Source organism: Rana temporaria, chromosome 4, assembly GCF_905171775.1.
Source record: "Rana temporaria chromosome 4, aRanTem1.1, whole genome shotgun sequence".
In the NCBI taxonomy this organism is placed as follows: Eukaryota; Metazoa; Chordata; class Amphibia; order Anura; family Ranidae; genus Rana; species Rana temporaria.
In genome coordinates, this window is record NC_053492.1 from 201,010,140 (window position 1) to 201,029,087 (window position 18,948).

At 43.8% G+C, this 18,948-nt stretch overlaps 1 protein-coding gene across 2 annotated transcripts in view; it reads right to left on the bottom strand.

The window, feature by feature from the left end:
- Positions 1-17,150, bottom strand: part of LOC120936904 (alkaline phosphatase, tissue-nonspecific isozyme-like) — a 34,755-nt gene extending 17,605 nt beyond the window's left edge. The window contains exons 1-4 of one of the 2 annotated variants that reach the window (XM_040349684.1): positions 17,042-17,150; positions 5,627-5,743; positions 1,768-1,883; positions 337-511 (exon numbers count right to left, since the gene is read on the bottom strand). In XM_040349684.1, the coding sequence (XP_040205618.1) occupies positions 337-511; positions 1,768-1,883; positions 5,627-5,743; positions 17,042-17,129 (496 nt within the window). In that variant the 5' untranslated portion in view covers positions 17,130-17,150. The remainder of the gene's footprint in view (positions 1-336; positions 512-1,767; positions 1,884-5,626; positions 5,744-17,041) is intronic. The other variant, XM_040349685.1, reaches the window with a different exon arrangement.
- Between the last annotated feature and the right edge of the window lie 1,798 nt (positions 17,151-18,948).

Consider the following 18,948-nt stretch of genomic DNA (forward strand, 5'->3'; position numbering starts at 1 on the left):
TCAAGTCATGTGCCCAATAGCAAACTACATATTTCTATTCCCTAATACAGGGATCCTCAAACTACGGCCCTCCAGCTGTTGTAAAACTACACATCCCATGAGGCATTGTAACACACTGACATTCACAGACATGACTAGGCATGGTGGGAGTTGTAGTTACTGAACAAGTGGAGGGCTGTAGTTTGAAGACCCATGCTCTATTACATTGAGCAACTGGTCCTTTAAGCTGTTACACATTTGTTTAGGCTGCTATTGCTGGGGTTTCACTTTAACCTTTGTTGTATGTTTACACTTTGTGATAAAATAGCATAACAAGCATGCATGTTTAAATCTCACCTGCTAGTTTAGCTCTATGAAGGATAGAGGTCACCTCATTTCCATTGGCAGTAGTGCAGACTCCATAATCAGCAGCGGCGCTCACTCCCAGAGTCCCAGAATTGGCTTTAACTCCACATAAGTAGGCAGTTCCTGTGCCAGCACTGTCTGGAACCTGTGCATCTACATTGTACACCTACATAGCAATGAAGACATGTTGATCAGTACCAGATGTATGAAACTCCTACAAGGAGAAAGTCTTTGAATGGAATTGCCTTTAAGGTATACAGACAGTTTAGGTTGGAGAAAAGGGGTGGTAGGAAACCAGGGAAAATACAATGAAATGTACTGTGAAAATAAAATGCTAGGGACTAATTTGTCATATATTCAAGCTCTTAGAACACTCTTCATAATAGAAAGTAGTGACGTATGACTAAACTAGTAAAACCACATGTGATGACAGAACCTTGAAGACTGATTTACAATTAGGTTTAGAGTTATGTTTTTTTTTCCTGGTCAGTTACGTACAGTGCTCTAATGCACCTTGTCCATTTAGGGTTACATTACATACTGTTGACTTCTGAATTCTGTGTTGTATATTACATGCTCTGGACCATAAGATAGAGCTACAGACTCTGTATCAGTTCCTCCGGGACCTTGAGTCTCCAAACAGTAACTTACCTTCACTGAAACCCAGGCCCATATGCATTAATGTCATTGGTGAGGGTGGGTTATTGCCCACTAGTTGAAGTCTTGGTGTGAGCTAGTAAGGGATAAAGATTAGAGCCTCCGCTACTAATTCAGGGAAATCCAGAAGGCAGTAGGGCTTGGCAGGTCTGTAGTCTTTTTAAGTCTTAAGAAGCAGTGGGTACCTAAGTGGACCTTGCTGGCAATCATGGTGCCCTAGCCCAGTGTTTCTCAAACTTTTTTCAGTCAAGGAACCCTTTAAAATTATGGACAATCTCAAAGCACCCTCCAAAATTATTGTCAGTCTTGAGGCGCCCCAGTCTAAAATGTAAAAACGTTTCTAATTGTTTTACATAATGCAGCAACATCAATACACGTAGGACACCCAACGAAAGAGGTTATATATTCTTCCAACGCAAAAAAACTTTTACAAACTGGTACTGACTAGCATTCCAGTTTCTCTTCTTCCTCAGATTTTCTCCATCACTTAACTAATGAGACCCCAAAGCTGATGGAGAGAGGCAAGGGAGGGTCAAACAAGGATGATATGTGGGCAACAGACATCCTCCTCATCAACTGATGTCACTGGTCGCTAGGAGGTTGGCAGCTAGAAGGTTGGAATGGTGGGCTTGTATACAATTTTGGATTTTTTTTTTACATTTTCACCAAGGCCCCCCAGGGTGCCTTAGCAACTTGGTTGAAAAAGGTTGCCATAGCCTATGGCTTATGTAGTCTAGTTCTAAATCTAGGCCTGTTCACACTCACCTTGGAGAGAGCCACGTGTGGGAACTTTTCCATCTCCAAAACATTCTCTTCTCCAGGTTGCCCAGCCAGCTGTCCCTGGTATATACGAGCTGCTGTAATTGTGGACACGCCCATTCCTGAAATAAAGAACAGAAGGCCTCGATGTTGTATTACTGTTCCTTTATCCATTTTGAGATGTTAAGTATTTGTAAACACCTAACAATAACTGGTGCTCAGTTGCTTATTTCCATCTGACTCTCTTCAATGAAAAGGGTTTTCTAGCATTAAGGGCCCATTCTCACTGACCAGTAAGGTAAAACACTACACCCATTTTTCCACACTGCACTGCTTTTCACCCAGGGGCTCTGTCACAATGAAAACAGGGGACATAGAAAACAATTGTGTAGCACAGAAAAATGCAGCAGAAAAACAATTAGACTTGAGCTCTGTGGCTGGCTGTTATGCAAATACAATGGTGAACAGTACTCATTAAGATTATAGAGGCTCTATGCACTGCCTGACCAGTGGGTACGCCAGAGGTCTGCATCTGGAATCTGCTAATACATTTGGGAATTTAAGAGAAGTGCAAAGGGGGTCACATATGCAGGAAGCAAATTAAAATTTCAATTATCCTTTATAGATATTGTGACAAACAGCCCCTTTGGGTCTAGGGCATTGCCATTGATAAGGTTTACTGGTTCACTAGATTATGGTGTTTTACGAGCTAAGATGGTGGTAGTGGCAGATGTGTAGTAGTAAGCAGGGTGTTAGACACTGGCCACACCATTTTCCCACCTGGGGCATAGTTTAGGTCTTCCCAAAAACGAGCAGTGTTTCGTGTGTCAAATAGAGACACTGCATGTAGGCTGGGCTGGTACAGTCTGCAGGTCTAAGCAAACCAAAATGATCTCACAGCTAACCAAGAGTCTGAATATGGTTCAGCTTCAAAAGGGCAAAAGTGGAACTCACTCTGCTGATACCTGCTGAAGAGTGAGTTTTTTTTCTTGAGCCTGCGCCCACTCCAAACAATCCAGCATACCTCTGTAACCTCAATCCCAGTAATAGAATGGAGTCCCGCCGAGCACATAGCGCAGACCCCATGCATTCTCTTTAACTCCTTCACTTCCTGTACCTCATGACCAGGCCATAGATCTCTGTGATGCAGGTTTAGATCCAATTGCTATTGGATAAGAACCGTTTGGGAGGGAGCCAGAAAATGACCCCCTTGCTGCTGGAGGACCTTACCAGGTACCATGCTTAATGACTGGTTGCTTGGTGTCTTAAATTTTGGTTACTCTTAGCAATTCTCTTCCTTGTCAACCCTTATGTGACAATGTTTCTTCATACCCCTCTTTGTTCCTTATAGACCCTGGTTCTATAGATACACCAGAACCCTTATTCACCCCTTTGAATTACTTTAGACCAGACTTAGAACAATTAATGGAGCTTTACTGGAGAAACGTTGACATTACTGTAGTATGCAATATGAACAATGTCCAATTCTTAACCCTAACTACAGTTGTGTGGCTTCCCAGACATACAGTGAGGGAAACAAGTATTTGACTGCTGATTTTGTACGTTTGACAAATAAATTATCAATCTATAATTTTAATGGTAGGTTTATTTTAACAGTGAGAGGCAGAACAACAACAAAAAAAAACAGAAAAACTCATTTCAAAAAAGTTATAAACTGATTTGCATTTCAATGAGTCAAATACGTATTTGATCCCTTCGCAAAACATGACTTAGTACTTGGTGGCAAAACCCTTGTTGGCAATCACAGAGGTCAGACGTTACTTGTAGTTGGCCACCAGGTTTGCACACATCTTGGGAGGGATTTTGTCTCACTTCTCATTGCAGATCCTCTCCAAGTCATTAAGGTTTCAAGACTGACGTTTGGTAACTCGAACCACATATTTTCTATGAGATTTAGGTCTGGAGACTGGTTAGGCCACTCCAGGACCTAAATGTGCTTCTTCTTAAACCACTCCTTTGTTGCCTTGGCCGTCTGTGTTTTGGGTCATTATCATGCTGGAAAACCCATCCACAACCCATTTTCCATGCCCTGGCTGAGGGAAAGAGGTTCTCACCCAAGATTTGACGGTACATGTTTGAGGGTGGGGATGGTGTTCTTGGGATCATAGGCAGCATTCCTCCTCCTCCAAACATGACGTGTTGAGTTGATGCCAAAGAGCAAATTTTGGTCTCATCTGACCACAAAACTTTCACCCAGTTCTTTTCTGAATCATGCAGATGTTCATTAGCAAACTTCAGATGGGCCTGTACATGCTCTTTCATGAGCAGGTGGACCTTGCAAGCGCTGCAGGATTTCAGTCCTTTACGGCATAGTCCTTATATGTTATTTGTTATGTCCTTTGTCTTATCTGTGTATGTATCTGTGTTGACCTGTACTAGGCCCCGTTTGGCCCAGGTCTCACAGTAATAGTTTTTAGCCCCTTTTTTATATTCTTCCACTCATCATGTTTTGTATAATAAAATATTTATATTTTTGAATAATTGTATAGTCTGTGGGCCAGATTCTCAAAAGAATTACGCCGGTGTATCTACAGATACACCGGCGTAATTCGAAAATCCCGCCGGCGTATCATTGTTTTGTATTCTCAAAACAAGATACGCCAGAATCCGACTGGTGTAAGTCTCTTACATCGTTGGATCCTAAATGCAATACTACGCTGGCCGCTAGGTGGCTTTTACGTCGATTTCAGCGTTGCATATGCAAATGAGCCGAATACGCCGATTCCCGAATTCGCCATAGTTTACGTCGTTTCCGTAAGCGTAAGGTTACCCCTGCTATATGAGGGGTAACCTTACGTCAGTCCGCCGTATGTCATGTTAAGTATGGCTGTCGGGACAGCGTCGGGTTTTTCCGTCGTTTACGTAACTCGTCGCGAATAGGGCTGTGCGTTAATTACGTTCACGTCAAAACCAATGTATTTGCGGCGTACTACGGAGCATGCGCACTGGGCGCTTAATTTAAATACAAGCTGTCCCCTTAGAATTACGCAGGGATACGCCGGGCCATTTACACCACGCCGCCGCAAATTAGGAGCAAGTGCTTTGAGACTACGGGACTTGCTCCACTAAGTTGCGGCGGCGTAGTGTAAATAGCTTACGCTACGCCGGAATCTACGTGAATCTGGCCCAGTGTGTTCCTAGTAGTCCCTCTTGTTTTTCAGTCCTCTATGATTGGAATATTTTTTTGTATATGCAGTTAGGGATTGAACCACTGACTTAACATACATGATTTATATCAATAGCCTCGATTTTTTCTTTTCACTTTATTTATTTGGTGATGGCCTTGTAGCCTATTCCAGCCTTGTGTAGGTCTACAATCTTGCCCCTGACATCCTTGTACAGCTCTTTGGTTTTGGCCATGGTTGAGAGATTGGAATCTGATTGATTGCTTCCGTGGACAGGTGTCCTTTATACAGGTAACAAGCTAGGAGCACTCCCTTTAAGAGAATGCTCTTAATCTCAATTAAGAGGTTAGAAGGAGGAAGCAGTGAGAGCTGCAGGGAAACCAGAAGATCAACACTCCTGGAAGTGTTGGTTTGCCAGAGTATTTCAGGGGACAATTTCTCAGGATCAAAGCGGTGTGGGGCAACATAGGCAGCAGGTAAGGTAATTATTTACTTTCTTCATTCACAGGTAACTTGGCTTTTATTAATCATTTATTTCAGAACAGGGTAACTTTAAGATATTAGCCACAAAAGGAGTGTGTTTTCTTTTTTAGCCAACTCATATACTTACTTTGTAATAAAATTGGTAAGACTATTTACATCATTGTGATTACATTTATATCTATAAAGATTCTACATTTGCTTTGAAATGTTGGCCATGTTGGCTTGTCTCTTCTTACCATCTCCCAATAACATAATGAGATTCTTGGCTTTGTTGACATTTGGATTTAGATTCAGAGCTGCCATCAATGTCTCTCTGGCATTGTCATTCCAAAACTTTGGGATCTTCTCAGCTTCTAAAATACGAAAAAAGTTTAATTGAAATTATGAATGTGGATTTTTACATTTACCTAGCATTTAAAAAAAAAAGGACATTTTATTGCATTTAAAAAAGGAAATTCTATGCATTTAGGGAAAAAAACTTCTGGGTGCAGCTCTTCACCTCCAGCCCCTCCTTATACTTACCTGAGGCCCATCTCGATCCAGTGATGTGCATGAGAGTAGCGGCTCTCCTGGGTCTCTCTCCTCATTGGTTCACACAAGAGCGGGAGCTATTGGCTCCTGCTGCTGTCAATCACAGCCAGCGAGCCAATGAGGAGAGAGTGGGGGTGGGGCCAAGCCTTGCTCTGTGTGTGATTGGAACATGTCCATTCACAGGAGTTCAAATTGGGACCAAGCCTGTTTCAATGCCCCCATAGCAAGAGGCTTTCTGTTGGGGGTACTCAGCGGGGGAGGGAAGCCAAGACCATCGGCAGGGGATCAAAAAGAGAAAAAAGGATCGGGGCTGTTCTGTGAAAACCCATTGCACAGAGCAGGTAAGAATAACATGTCTATTATTTAAAAAACAAAAACAGTATGGATGCTGTCAGAAACTGATAAAGACATACTGGGGCCTAAGGTAGCAGTTTGCTCCACCTCATCCTTTCCCATGACCTTCAAGTGACATTTAGGCTAGGTTCACACCCAATGCCTATTGGGCCAAATTCAGACCTGAAACCGACTAAAATACGCACAGGGCTTCTGTTCAAATTTGCCCTGGCGCTGTATCGGAGATCTGTGAACCGACTCCATAGAGAGCTAGTGACATTGTCCTGCTATTGTGAATCGGATGCAGTGATACCACATCCAATTCACAATAGTTCGAACCCGGCCTGACAAGGCAAAGAGAAGAAGCTCGTTTTTCATTATCTATACCAGGGGTATTGAGTTAAAATTTATGGAGGTCTGATCAGTAAAATTTTCTTCCATCAAAGGTCTGAATAGTATGTTTGTGCATAGACTGATATCCTTCCCATCGCAGCCCTCTCATTTTATATTACAATCACATCTCTAACATTAGAACATCCATCATACTCACCCCCTGAAAAAGACAACATATGTTGAAACGCATTGGGATCCCCTTTTCAGTGGCTTGATAGGTATCCATTCATTATGGTTTTGAGAGTTTTAAGGGGATCACTACATTGTAACTTTGTCTATCATTGTTTTAAAATTAGAAATTATAGGGATGTGCCAACTTTCTTCCTGATATAAGCTGTCTGTCTGGCATAATTAAGCTAATATATATAAAGTTAAATGGGTCTTTTTTTTTTTTGTTTATTAAATACAAATAGCATACATCATGGTTTTGTACAGAGCAGCCCCAATCCTCTTCTTCTGGGGTTCCCCACCCGCGCTTCAAGCCCCTTCTCTTCATCAGGTTCCCCCTTCAAAAAACTGCTTTCCACGTGGGAACCCATGTGGGCTCGCTTCCTTGTCCCGTTGCCATGTCCATTGACACAGACAATGTCACTCAGCCCGTGCCCCCTACTCCTGTGTTTGATTGACAGCAGCGGAAGCCAATAGCTCCCGCTGCTAGTAATCTGTTTAACGAGAAAAGCAACAGCAGCTGGCGCTGCTGCACTTGTGCACATCGCTGAATTGGATAGGGCTCAGGTATGGGGGGGCGCTGCATTACAGAAGGTTTTTCACCTTTTTTTTTTAAATTAAAATAGGGCTTTATTGAAGAACAACAAAAAACAAAGGAAGATACAAAAATCACAGAAATAAATGCAGTACAGCACACCCAGTTAAGGTACGACTTGAACTTACAACCGCAAATCATAAATACATAGCAGACACCTCACCTCTGGACCATCTCATAGTATTCTAAGTAGCATACCCATCAGTGCAGTCCTCCTCTTAGGGATACAACTAGCCATCTCATCTGGAATTACAATGTCCACTCCGCCACCGGACCACGACCTGCGACTTGCACCACTACCGCTTCCCTGAGCCCCAATCCTCCTCCCTCCTCTTACAATAACAGGCGGTCCATGATGAGATCAACCGGAGCTAACCCGGGAACATTCAACCAGCATGTCCAAATGTTTTCAAATTTCTTCACACTCCCCCTGTGCTGATAAATGTATTTCTCCAGTCTAATAGTATCGCTCATTTGGTTAATCCATTCCCGCACCATAGGGGATTCCTCCGACTTCCAGTGCCTCAGAATAAGTTTCCGCGCCAGGAAGAGGGCCCTCGATATCCCTATCCTAGCAGGCTCCTCCCCCTGGACGGTGTCTAAGATACCCAGTAAGCATAACTTCGGGTGCGTCTCCAGCTGAACCAGGAATACACAGTTAATTGTGTCCACTACCTCCCTCCAATAAAGGTGTAACTTGGGACACCTCCACATCATGTGGATCAGGTCTCTGTGGTCTCTCTTGCATCTGGTACAGGAGGGATTCTCCCGTACTCCCATTCTCACCAGCCTAGCCGGTGTGTAATGCACACGTAACAGGATATAGAGTTGGGACAGTCGGTGAGCCACGTTCAGGGAGCTCAAGGGGACCGCTGCAAGTGCCTCCTCCCAATGGTCTTCCTTAAAGGCCCCTATGTCTCTCTCCCACTTGGAGATGATCCCTGCAGTGTTGTCAGGAAGGAATTTGGTGAGGAGCATGGAGTAACTGCCCGATATGAACCCTTTAAATGTGGTCACCTCTCTTATATAGTTAAAGATGGGAGTATGATCCAGAATCCAGGCGTCCCCATTCGATTGTGCCCTCACCGCATGTTGGAGCTGGAAATAGTAAAACCGCATAGATGCAGGCAGATAAAATTCCGCCTGTAGCGCAGAGAAGTCACGCAGCATACCATCTCTAAATATTTGGTTCATATGTATAATGCCATACTCTTGCCATTTCGTGCCGTATTGTAACTTCTCCAGCTCCAAGTAGCGCCTGTTCCCCCAGATGGGACTAAATCTAGTGAATCCCTCCACTTTCTGCAGCTCCCTGACTTTATTCCGCACCTTCTGCATCAAATTGTAAGTGGGGAATTGCTTATTGGATTTAGCAAAACTCAACGCTTTCAGACCCTCCGCCACCTCCCCCCCCCCCGTTGCCGCCTGAAAGAGGTGCGCTACCGGATCCTTCAAGTTAAAGTACCAGACTGTCTGTCGGACTCAATACTCTCACTATGTGTTGCAGTTGGGAGGCCAGATAGTACAGCCACGGATTAGTGAGAGCAATCCCTCCTGCCTCCTTCGGGCGTTGTAACTGTTCAAGTTTCACCCATGCAGTGGAGTTTAGCCAAATAAGGGATCTTAAAATGGAGTTAATTATCCTAAAATGTTTAAGCGGAACTACCATGGGAGAGTTGTGAAGTATGTACAGAAGCTGGGGCATCAAGATCATTTTGATCAAATTTATCCTACCCACGGGGGACATTTTCAATTTGGCCTATACCTTCACCCGATCTCTGCAACGGTTCAATAGCGGGGATAGATTTAGTCTGATATAGTCTAAAGGATTGGGGGTAACCTGAACTCCCAGATACCTCAACTCCCCAGACATGGGAATGTCTAATAAAGTCGCTTCCCATGGATCAGGCGTGGTATCCAAAAGCATAAGGGAAGACTTGGTCCAGTTGATTACCAAGCCCGAATAGCGACCAAACGCCCGAATCACCTCCATAGCCTCCCGTAGGGACGTCTTCGTGTCACCCAGAAGGAGCATGGTGTCATCCACGTACAGCATACACTTTTCTTGTAACCCGCCGTACTGGAAGCCCCTGATGTTATCGTTGGCACGAACACAAGCCGCCAACGTTCTATAGCTAGGGCGAACAGTAAGGGCGATAAGGGGCAACCATGTCTGGTGCCCCTATAAAGTGGAAAGCACTGAGACACCCTCCCAGACTCCCTAATGGCTGCTGTCGGGGAACTATACAGTAGCTGGACCCATGCTATAAAATTTGTCCCAAACCAAAACTTGTGCAATATGGCCCACAAATATGGCCATTCAATACTATCAAAGGCCTTGTGAGAGTCCAGTGATAGCAAAGCCCTGTCCCCCATATTATCAGAAATAGATTGCAAATTGACAAACAATCGGTGTAAATTAATAGCCGCAGATTTCTGGGGCATGAACCCTGACTGGTCTGAATGAATTATGGACGGGATAGCTTTATTAAGTCTCAAGACTAGGACTTTGGCCAATATTTTCACATCTGACTGCAAAAGGGAAATTGGTCTATACAAACCTGGGTCTAAGGGATCCTTGCCTGGTTTCAGTAGCAGTACTATAATGGCCTTGGACATGGATAGGGGAAGCCTCCCCTTCTCCCTGGCATCATTAAAGACCCCCAGTAGTTTAGGTAATGGCTATTCCCCATAGTTCTTATACACCTCTATAGGCAGTCAATCCTCCCCCGGCACCTTGGCATTAGGGAACATACCGGTCGCTATTTGAAGCTCCTGCAAAGTCAGAGGAGCATCTAGTTGTCAGAGTAGGTAACTCTATTTTGTCAAGATACTCCTGTTGGGAGGCATCTGTGTAATTTTTACAGGAGCAATATAAATTTGAATAAAGGGAGCTAAGAATATTTATTATGTCATCCAGAGAAATAGTCATCTTGCCATCAGACGCCCGCAAGGCAGCAATAGACGGCGACGCCTGCTGAGCACGGGAGATTTTTGCCAGGAGGCGACCGGTATGCTCCCCCCTCCTCATAGAAGGCGGGTTTGCTGAAGAAGCGCTTTCGCTCAGCCGCCGAAGAGTCGGGCCGATTCAGCGCATCCTGTGCCGACACCTATGCATCTCTATGTTCCTCGCTAGGGTCTGCTACAAATTTGGCCTCCAAGTCATGAACCAATCGTTCCACCCCCTCACTCAGTGCATTTGACTCTTTTTTTAAAACTATTTCCCTTATGATCAACCCCCTAAGAAAGGCCTTGAATGTGTCCCAGCTCACCCCTACATCCGGATAATCTGCCTGCACCCCCCAGAAGTCAACTATATCCTGTAACAGTTGGGGTGGTGATGGTAGGAGATTAAGCCAGAAGGCAAGGTTTTTCACCTTAATGCATAGATTGCATTAAGGTGAAAAACCTTGAGGCTTTACAACCACTTTAATGCAGCTGCAGCTCCCACCCTCTGTCTTGTGCGGCTGTTTCTCCCACTCCGTTCATTGCTATCCTACCTCCGGCTCTTCCTTAAGAATGACAGCGGCGGAGGCCGGGGGAAGGAAGCAGCGCGAACGTGGGTATGAATGTGACAGTGGCTTGGTCTGGATCCTGACAGAAGTCCACCATTTATTGATGCCTTCTCTATATAGTGTTTATCGTTCATTCTCCACTGGGCATGTTTGCTACACTTTGGATTTTGATTTGCTTTATATACAGTATTGTATTATATCGGTTCACAATAAATATTCTTGTTTTGTGTGGTTTCTATGTGAAGTTGCATATCTGGTAACAGGAAACCACAGGTTACCACACCAGCATTGGTATACTGATGCAAGTACATACTCATTTGTGTACTGAAAGGCAGGTGCACAGCCATGGCAATATCCCAACATTTAGCGCATTAGCATGAAGGTTGTAGCTGGGCCACCTGGACATCCACCAGCACCTGCCTTGTTGATAATTCAGGTCAAAGGCTGGGTTCACATCGCATTCAATTCGCATAACATGAGAATGGCTTTCAATTGAGCCGTTTCACACATGTCTGGGGCAGCTGCGGTGGGATTAGAAAAAGGGTCTTGTGTGTTATTGGGTCTGGTTCAGGTGGAAATTCAGGGAAAAATGTACCCCTGAATCGCACCTGAACCACTGAAAAGAAACGCACCAAAATCCAGACTGCAAACTGCAGCTGGGCATGTGTGAACCCATCCTATATGACGTCGGCAGAAACTGTCCGTCCTTCAGAGTGGATGTCATATGATGTCCTGTGCATCGCGGCCGGTCTCCTCACCTGTCAGAGGTGAGGAGACCGATGTGTGTTCCCAAAACAGAGGAACACAGATCTGTCTCCTCCCTGTTAGGTCACCTGTGGCCAGGTGACAAGTGCACCCTGTTGGGGTCAGAAATGCACCACAGGGTAGTGAACCCTATAGCCGACTGCGGCTAACAGAGAGGAAGCGTGAACCCAAGATAACCCAGGGCGCGGAGTCTAAGACCCAGTTTTGTGTTCACCAGAGCCTCTGATGGCGAGGATGGCCTTGGCCGCAACTGGATCCAGGTCGCGACCCCCGAGATCCCCTAGGATCCCCACACTCCGCAGGGAGAGAGGGTAAGCAGCCAGCAGGACAAAGGGTGGTGCTGGGTAGGCCGAGGTCAGCAGGGCAACAGGCAGACAAGGGCAACCGAGGACAGGCAAATGGTCAGGGGCACAAGCAATCAGGAGAAGTCAGGGACAAGCCAAAAACGGTACACAAGAAGAAGATCGTAGCACACTTGCAGACAGGAACTTAGCAAATTACACTGTTGAACCGCGAAGCAGACTAGCAGTGCAATGGTTAATATAGGTCTCCTGGGATCGCCTAGGGTGGAGCCATACAGGGAGGAAGGTGATAAGAGACAGTCAGAAGAAGGGTCAGGCCTCTGATGAATCCATGACACTCCCCTTGTGAGTCCCCCTGTCCTTACAGTTAGAAATCACTCTCAGGGAACATATTAACCCCTTCAGCGCCCCCTAGTGTTAACCCCTTCCCTGCCAGTCACATTTACACAGTAATCAGTGCAGTTTTATAGCAGTAATCGCTGTATAAATGTGAATGGTCCCAAAAATGTGTCAAAAGTGTCCGATATGTCCGCCGCAATGTCACGTTCACGATAAAAATCGCAGATCGCCGCCATTACTAGTAAAAAAAAAAAAATTCCATAAATCTATCCTCGATTTTGTAGATGCTATAACTTTTGCGCAAACCAATCAATATACGCTTATTGCAATTTTTTTTACCAAAAATATGTAGAAGAATACGTATCGGTCTAAACTGAGGAAAAAATATAAAAAAATATATTTATTAAATCAAAAAGTAAAAAATATGGTGTTTTTTCAAAATCGTTGCTCTTCTTTTGTTTATAGCGCAAAAAATAAAAACCACAGAGATGATCAAATACCACCAAACGAAAGCTCTATTTGTGGAGGGAAAAACAAAGATTTCATTTGGGTACAGTGTTGCATGACCGCGCAATTGTCATTCAAAGTGCAACAGCGCTGAAAACTAAAAATTGGTCTGGGCAGGAAGGGGGTGAAAATGTCCTGTATGGAAGTGGTTAATGTTCTCACTGGGACTCTGGATTTATTATAGTTACTTGGATAAGTAATAAATAACATAGAAGAGGTATTACAACACTTGCCCTGGAATTCACAAGGACAAGTGCAGACAGAGATTGCAAAAGTGTCTTAACGCACACACTAAAAGTGGCGCAGCATATGCCAAGTTCATGTGCCCATTTAGAACCTGTACTTTGATTTGGTACACACTGCTCCACTTTCAGAACACACGCAAGACACTTTAGCAAAATCTCTCTGCACCACCTCTGTGCACCAAAAAAAGAGTTGGTCATAATAAGTTACAAACTGTCAATGTTTTTCATTTTGAATTTGGAACATTCATTGCTCCACAATATAAAAGTGGCGCATTTTAAAAATACCTGATTTTTGGCGCAGGAGTTTCTGTCAGAACCAAAAGTGTTGCAGATGCTTTGTGAATTTGACACAATTAACACGAGTAATTAACTGCAGCAAAGTGGTGCAGCAGCTCTATTGAATCCCCCTTAGGTGTTTGTCACTTACAGAACAAAGAAAAAGAAGCTAATAATGATCATCTTATTTGACAACTTTCTAAGGATAAAAAGTGCCCTATGCAACAAGGGAGCAATAATCAGTGATAAAGGGCAACTTCTAATGATTTAGTAATCTCATTATCAAAGCAATTGGAGCATATAATGAGCACTAAAGATAACACTAAGCACAAGATAGCAGGATTGTGAATAGAACCATTGGTGGGTTAATGTACACAATTATGACAACAAACGCTATTTCACTGTGCTAGCCACTGCTTGTAAAATTGTTCTTACTTTATAAATGATTACGGAACTTGTGTTCTTAGTAACTAACCATACAAAACCGATACTGCATTTATAACTTTAGCACACCTCTTGGAGCGTCTGGGAACTTCCACAGGAATCGCTATGTTTTGGAATTGCTTTCTACCAGATATTCAAGAGGTGATGACACACAGTTGATTCTGACAATAATGACAACTCACCAGCAGTGGGATAGCTAAAAAGGCTCCCTGTACGGCCCTCTATAGCCAGATGTCGCTCTGCTGCTGGCTTGAACTGCCAAATCTCCATCACTTGCTATTTTAGCGACATTTCGCTGCCTCAGCTTCAAAGGGCTTCAATTTGAATCCTGAGCAGCTGTGCATGGCAACCAATCTGCTTTGTCCCCGAAGCTGAACTAAACAAGCTTAAGACAGTAGCTGATTGGTTACCATGGACAGCTGCTTTAAATTTAGTAAATACACCCCCCCCCCCCATATCAGTGCAAACAGTGTTTTTTTCATTTTGGGATAAAGGTTTTACATAAATGGATAAACGCTAACCATTGTAAGCACATCTGTCATTGTTACATTTTCTCAACTGCTACTTTGTCTGGACAGCTAGTTCTGTTAAAGGAAGTTGATAATAAAGGAAAAAGGCCTAAAAAAAAAAAAAAAAAGAAGAAGAAAACCAACGCAGCCACTTCATCTAAGAACTGCTGAGATGCAATTTAACAAATTTGGGCTTTTGACCCCTTTCACACTGAGGCAGTTTTCAGGCATTTTAGCACTAGAACTAGCCTCTTAAAGCATGAAAACCACCTTCTATTCATGTCAGTGTAAATTTTCACACGAGCGGTGTGTTTGCAGGACGTTAGGAAAAGTCCTGCAAGCAGCATCTTCGGGGCGGTTTTTTGAGCGCTGTCTACACCGCTCCCAAAACGCCCTGCCCATTGAAATGAAGGGGCAGGACTTCCATAGTGCCTGAAAAGCGATTCAGAAGTGCCACAACACGGGTGCTTATAACCCCTTCTTCGGCCAATAGCAGGGGTTAAAAGAGCCCCGCTAGCGGCCGAAAAGCACCGCTTAAACATCATTAAAGCGCCATTAAAACGAGCTGAGCTTTAGCACTAACCAAAAATATTTAAATGAGAAATAAAATCAATAAAGTTGGATACTCACAAAGAATTCGATGACAAAAAAAAAAAGATAGTGTCCTATCTATTCTTATTTGAAAATCACATTCAAGTAAGGCCCCTTTCACACATACGGGTCCCGCGAGGATCCATACCTTTCTCATCCGCTTGCTCAGCGGGGATCGCTCCGTTGATCCCTGCTGAGCTGGCAGATGACAGGGCGGTCACTGTGTACACAGTGCAGGGACCTCTCTGTCAGATCGCCGCTCTCCCCTATGGGGGGATTGGATGAACACTGTCTGTCAGTGTTCATCCGATCCGCAGACGGATGGAAAAATAGGATTTTCCTCCGTCTGCAGAATCGGACCATAGCGGACACTGATGAGATTAGGTGTCAGCGGATGTCCCTCCTGGCTGACACGCGCTATCCCATAGGGATACATGTATGTCCCTTTTTCATCCGTAAACGGATGGATGAAATACGGACATACGGTCTGCTGGTGTGAAAGGGCCCTAATAAAGACTATTATATCAACTGCACCACTCAGGACTTTTAAGGTGTCACATTAACCATAAAACGCAAACAAATATTTATGGTTGATGGTGCGACACCTTTTAATTGTTAATACAATAGTCCATTGTAGAATAGTATTTTGTTTCACCTGCAGTCACAATAGGTAAGCTAAGAACACCTACGGTATTGTCAGATGAAAAAGTAAATGAATCATTTATTATTCAGTCATATTCAAATTCTTTTTTTAATGTTAATGCAAAGATAACGCCCACAAATGATCATCTGCAATTGATTACAATTCCCTGGTGTTTATTTGAGAGCACTTATCATTAAGTAAAACACCTTTGCAGCAAGGCTGTGGAGATGCTGGCTATTCCATAAGGCTGGGTTCACACATCTGCGAATTGGATGAGGTTTTCCCTGCATCGAATTCGCATAGCAGGAGAATGTGACTGGCTCTCTATGGAGCTAGGGTTGCCACCTCATCCCTTTAAAACAGAACACATATGAATTACACAGGTTCTGAGGCTAATTTAATTTAGATAAGGCTCCACTTGAGTTCAATTACCACCTTAATCAGCCACAGAACCTGTGTAATTCATATGTGTTCTGTTTTAAAGGGATGAGGTGGCAACCCTATGGAGCTGGTTCAAATATCTCCACAGCAGGTCCGGTGCGATTTGCTGAAAAAAACGTGTGCCTTTTTTGGTCTATTTCAGGACTGAGTTCAACCCCAAATTTGGGCTGAAATCTGACCTGAAATGGTGAACCAGCATGCACCGGACCCCTGCTGTGCTACGGGGCCGGCGATGGTGTGAACCGCATCTTACTCATAAAAACATCCTAGTTTGCAGGCACTAACTTGGTGAATGAATTATTCTGTCCCAGAATTAGTATGCAGCACGAGTTGTAGAATTGTTGCCTCCACTAAATTCTTCTCACACAGGGGGGGGTTAAGCTTTTCTCAAATACTACAACATTGTATTCAGTTCAGTACCCCATAACAACAGTAATCAATCCCCATTTGCTCTGTTTTTAAGTGATGACAGTTTGGCTAGTTGCTATCGGTTACTACGCATTATTGCTCTTAAGAGAATTTAGCTGATTTACTAGAAGCTGGAAATCCGCATTTAAAATTTGTGAATATTTCATCAGTTATCTGATCATGTGAAAATGCAAGCTCCTGTTTATTTATTTCATCAGTGTTTAAAGTGAAACAGGTACTTGTTTTTCCACATTTTTGAATAGCTGAGGTGAAAAAACAAAAACAAAAAAACAAATAAAAAACTGTGAACACTAATTCTAAATGTAATTTGAATGAAGATTTAATCTATAATGCCACCCTCTAAATTAAAACTCACATAGGTGTCTAACACTAATGGCAGAAGTGGGGTGATACACAGTAAACGATGTGTAGTCCTGAGAGCATACATAGTTGCAATCTAAATACCAAATACAATGCAAACTATGATGATAATATGCAAGATGCAGTTACTCAGGACATCTAGTTTGATTTTCAGAGCAATGAAAGATACATTCCTAATGGTTGTTGGTGTAATATGGGTTACTGCAGATGTGATGGTTGATCACAGTTGGGGTTGCATACATTACCGAGTTGAATACAATCTCACCTAGAGAAATTGCTGCTCCTGCACACAGTGAAACAGATATTAGGACAGGAAGGAGTGTAGCAAGGACAGCTGTATGGCGAACCTTCATCTTCTCAGTCTCTGCCCCTTCACCTGTGAATAGATGGTGCTAACTTGAAGCACATTTATATAGGATTGTCATGACATCAATGTTTAACACCTTTGAACTCCACTGTATATCCAACTATCAGAAAATAGTTTATCTATGCTGTAGGTTTCAAATTCCTGTTCTGCTATATTCACTGATAGAGATTGCCTGGTCAGCATGATAGTAAAACCTTCACCGAAACGTATATATGTAGCGCTGTCCCCAAAGGAGCTGCTGGTTAAGATGGGCCCTCTGGAGCACCGGCCATTTTTTCGGGTAGTCTGCGGGGCCGGAGTTCCAGGTGCGGCATCCACCTTTAGTGTGCGCGCATCCGCGGGCCCCATCCTCATGGCCGGTCGGGTTGAGGCTGTGCACCTCGCGGAGCCTTCTGTTGATGAAGAAAGGGACCCCAGCGGCTTGCTGGGTTCCAGATCCTAAGCTGGAGGCTGAACGGTGGGGGATTGGCTCGGGAGAACCTAAGTGCAGAGGTTGTCTGTGAGGCCTGGACGAACCACAGGGATCCTATCACCGCGCTACGTGACAGGTATTTTTCTTTTGCTGTCAGTGGGTGATCCTGTAGAACAAAACTTACTGGGAGGATTCGCTATCCTTACACTTCAATTATACCAAGAAAATGTACTACGCCTGTGACAGAGGCATTGTTTCCTCCCAGTGATCTGATTATTGCGAGCGACCCTTTGGCTGCCAGGTCCAAGTTAATTGCCTGTCCAGGGGGCACTTACCCACCCTGGCGAGGGTGGCGACGTTTGAATTATCTGAGCCGAGAGCAGGCTTGCTTGTTTTTGATATCCAAGGCCTGACGCTACAAGTCGTTCCTACTCATCAACCCTTATTTTCCTATACTGTGTGTCATGTTGATGTTTGCCTTGTTGGCCCTGGAATAAAGCATTAAAAACTCATGCTACCTGCTGGACACTTGTTCGTTTATCCACACTCACAAACATCACCATTAGACAGAAGGATTTGGTAACTTAATACGCCGATCCCAAATTAACCAGCGGCTCCTTCGGGGGTAGCGCTACAGGCATATGATGACAGGAAGAATGTAACCCCTATGCAATAGGGATCCAATTGTAAAAGTACTAGAACATTGTCAAAAGGAATGAAAAGCGTTACATTTATGGGGGTGCCTGAGATGTCAGGAATGTTTGAGAAACAAAGGCTGCCTGGACAGTTGAAAGAAAAGACTTGCCACAATATAATTGATATGTTCAGTGGTTGTGATCTGTTGGTGCAGAAACCCTCAGAGTGAAGTTTCAAGTGAAAACCAGATGGTGAAAGGAGCTTGTATTAGAAGTGAACCTGAAGGCCCTACTCTATGCAATCTTAAAGGAGTTGTAAAGGGAAAAAAATGTTTGCCTAAAATTAATGTCTGCAAGGTAGACAGACAGAATAGTGTAATGATTCTGTTAAAAAACGAGTAAATACCTATTAAATTCCTTCATTTATATCACCTCCGGCATTCTAGTTTCTGTTCTCTCATTCACTTCCTGGTTTGCATCATTTGTTCATGTAAAAACTAAATTTCCCAGTATGAATTGCGGCACGCCCAGTAATTCACACCTCCTTGAGGTCTCTAACACGTAGAGAGCGTCCTGCCACACAGATGTAGTTCCCAGGAGGAACTGACCACCGCAGTAAACACTCACGTCATGGTGGTCAGTAAAATCAGACAAGCAGGAAGTGAACAGAACAGAGAAGAAATAGAGCAAATTCTGAGCAAAGACGAACAATGAGGAAGTGAAAAGAGGAATGTCTGCAGGTAAAGGATGCTTATTAT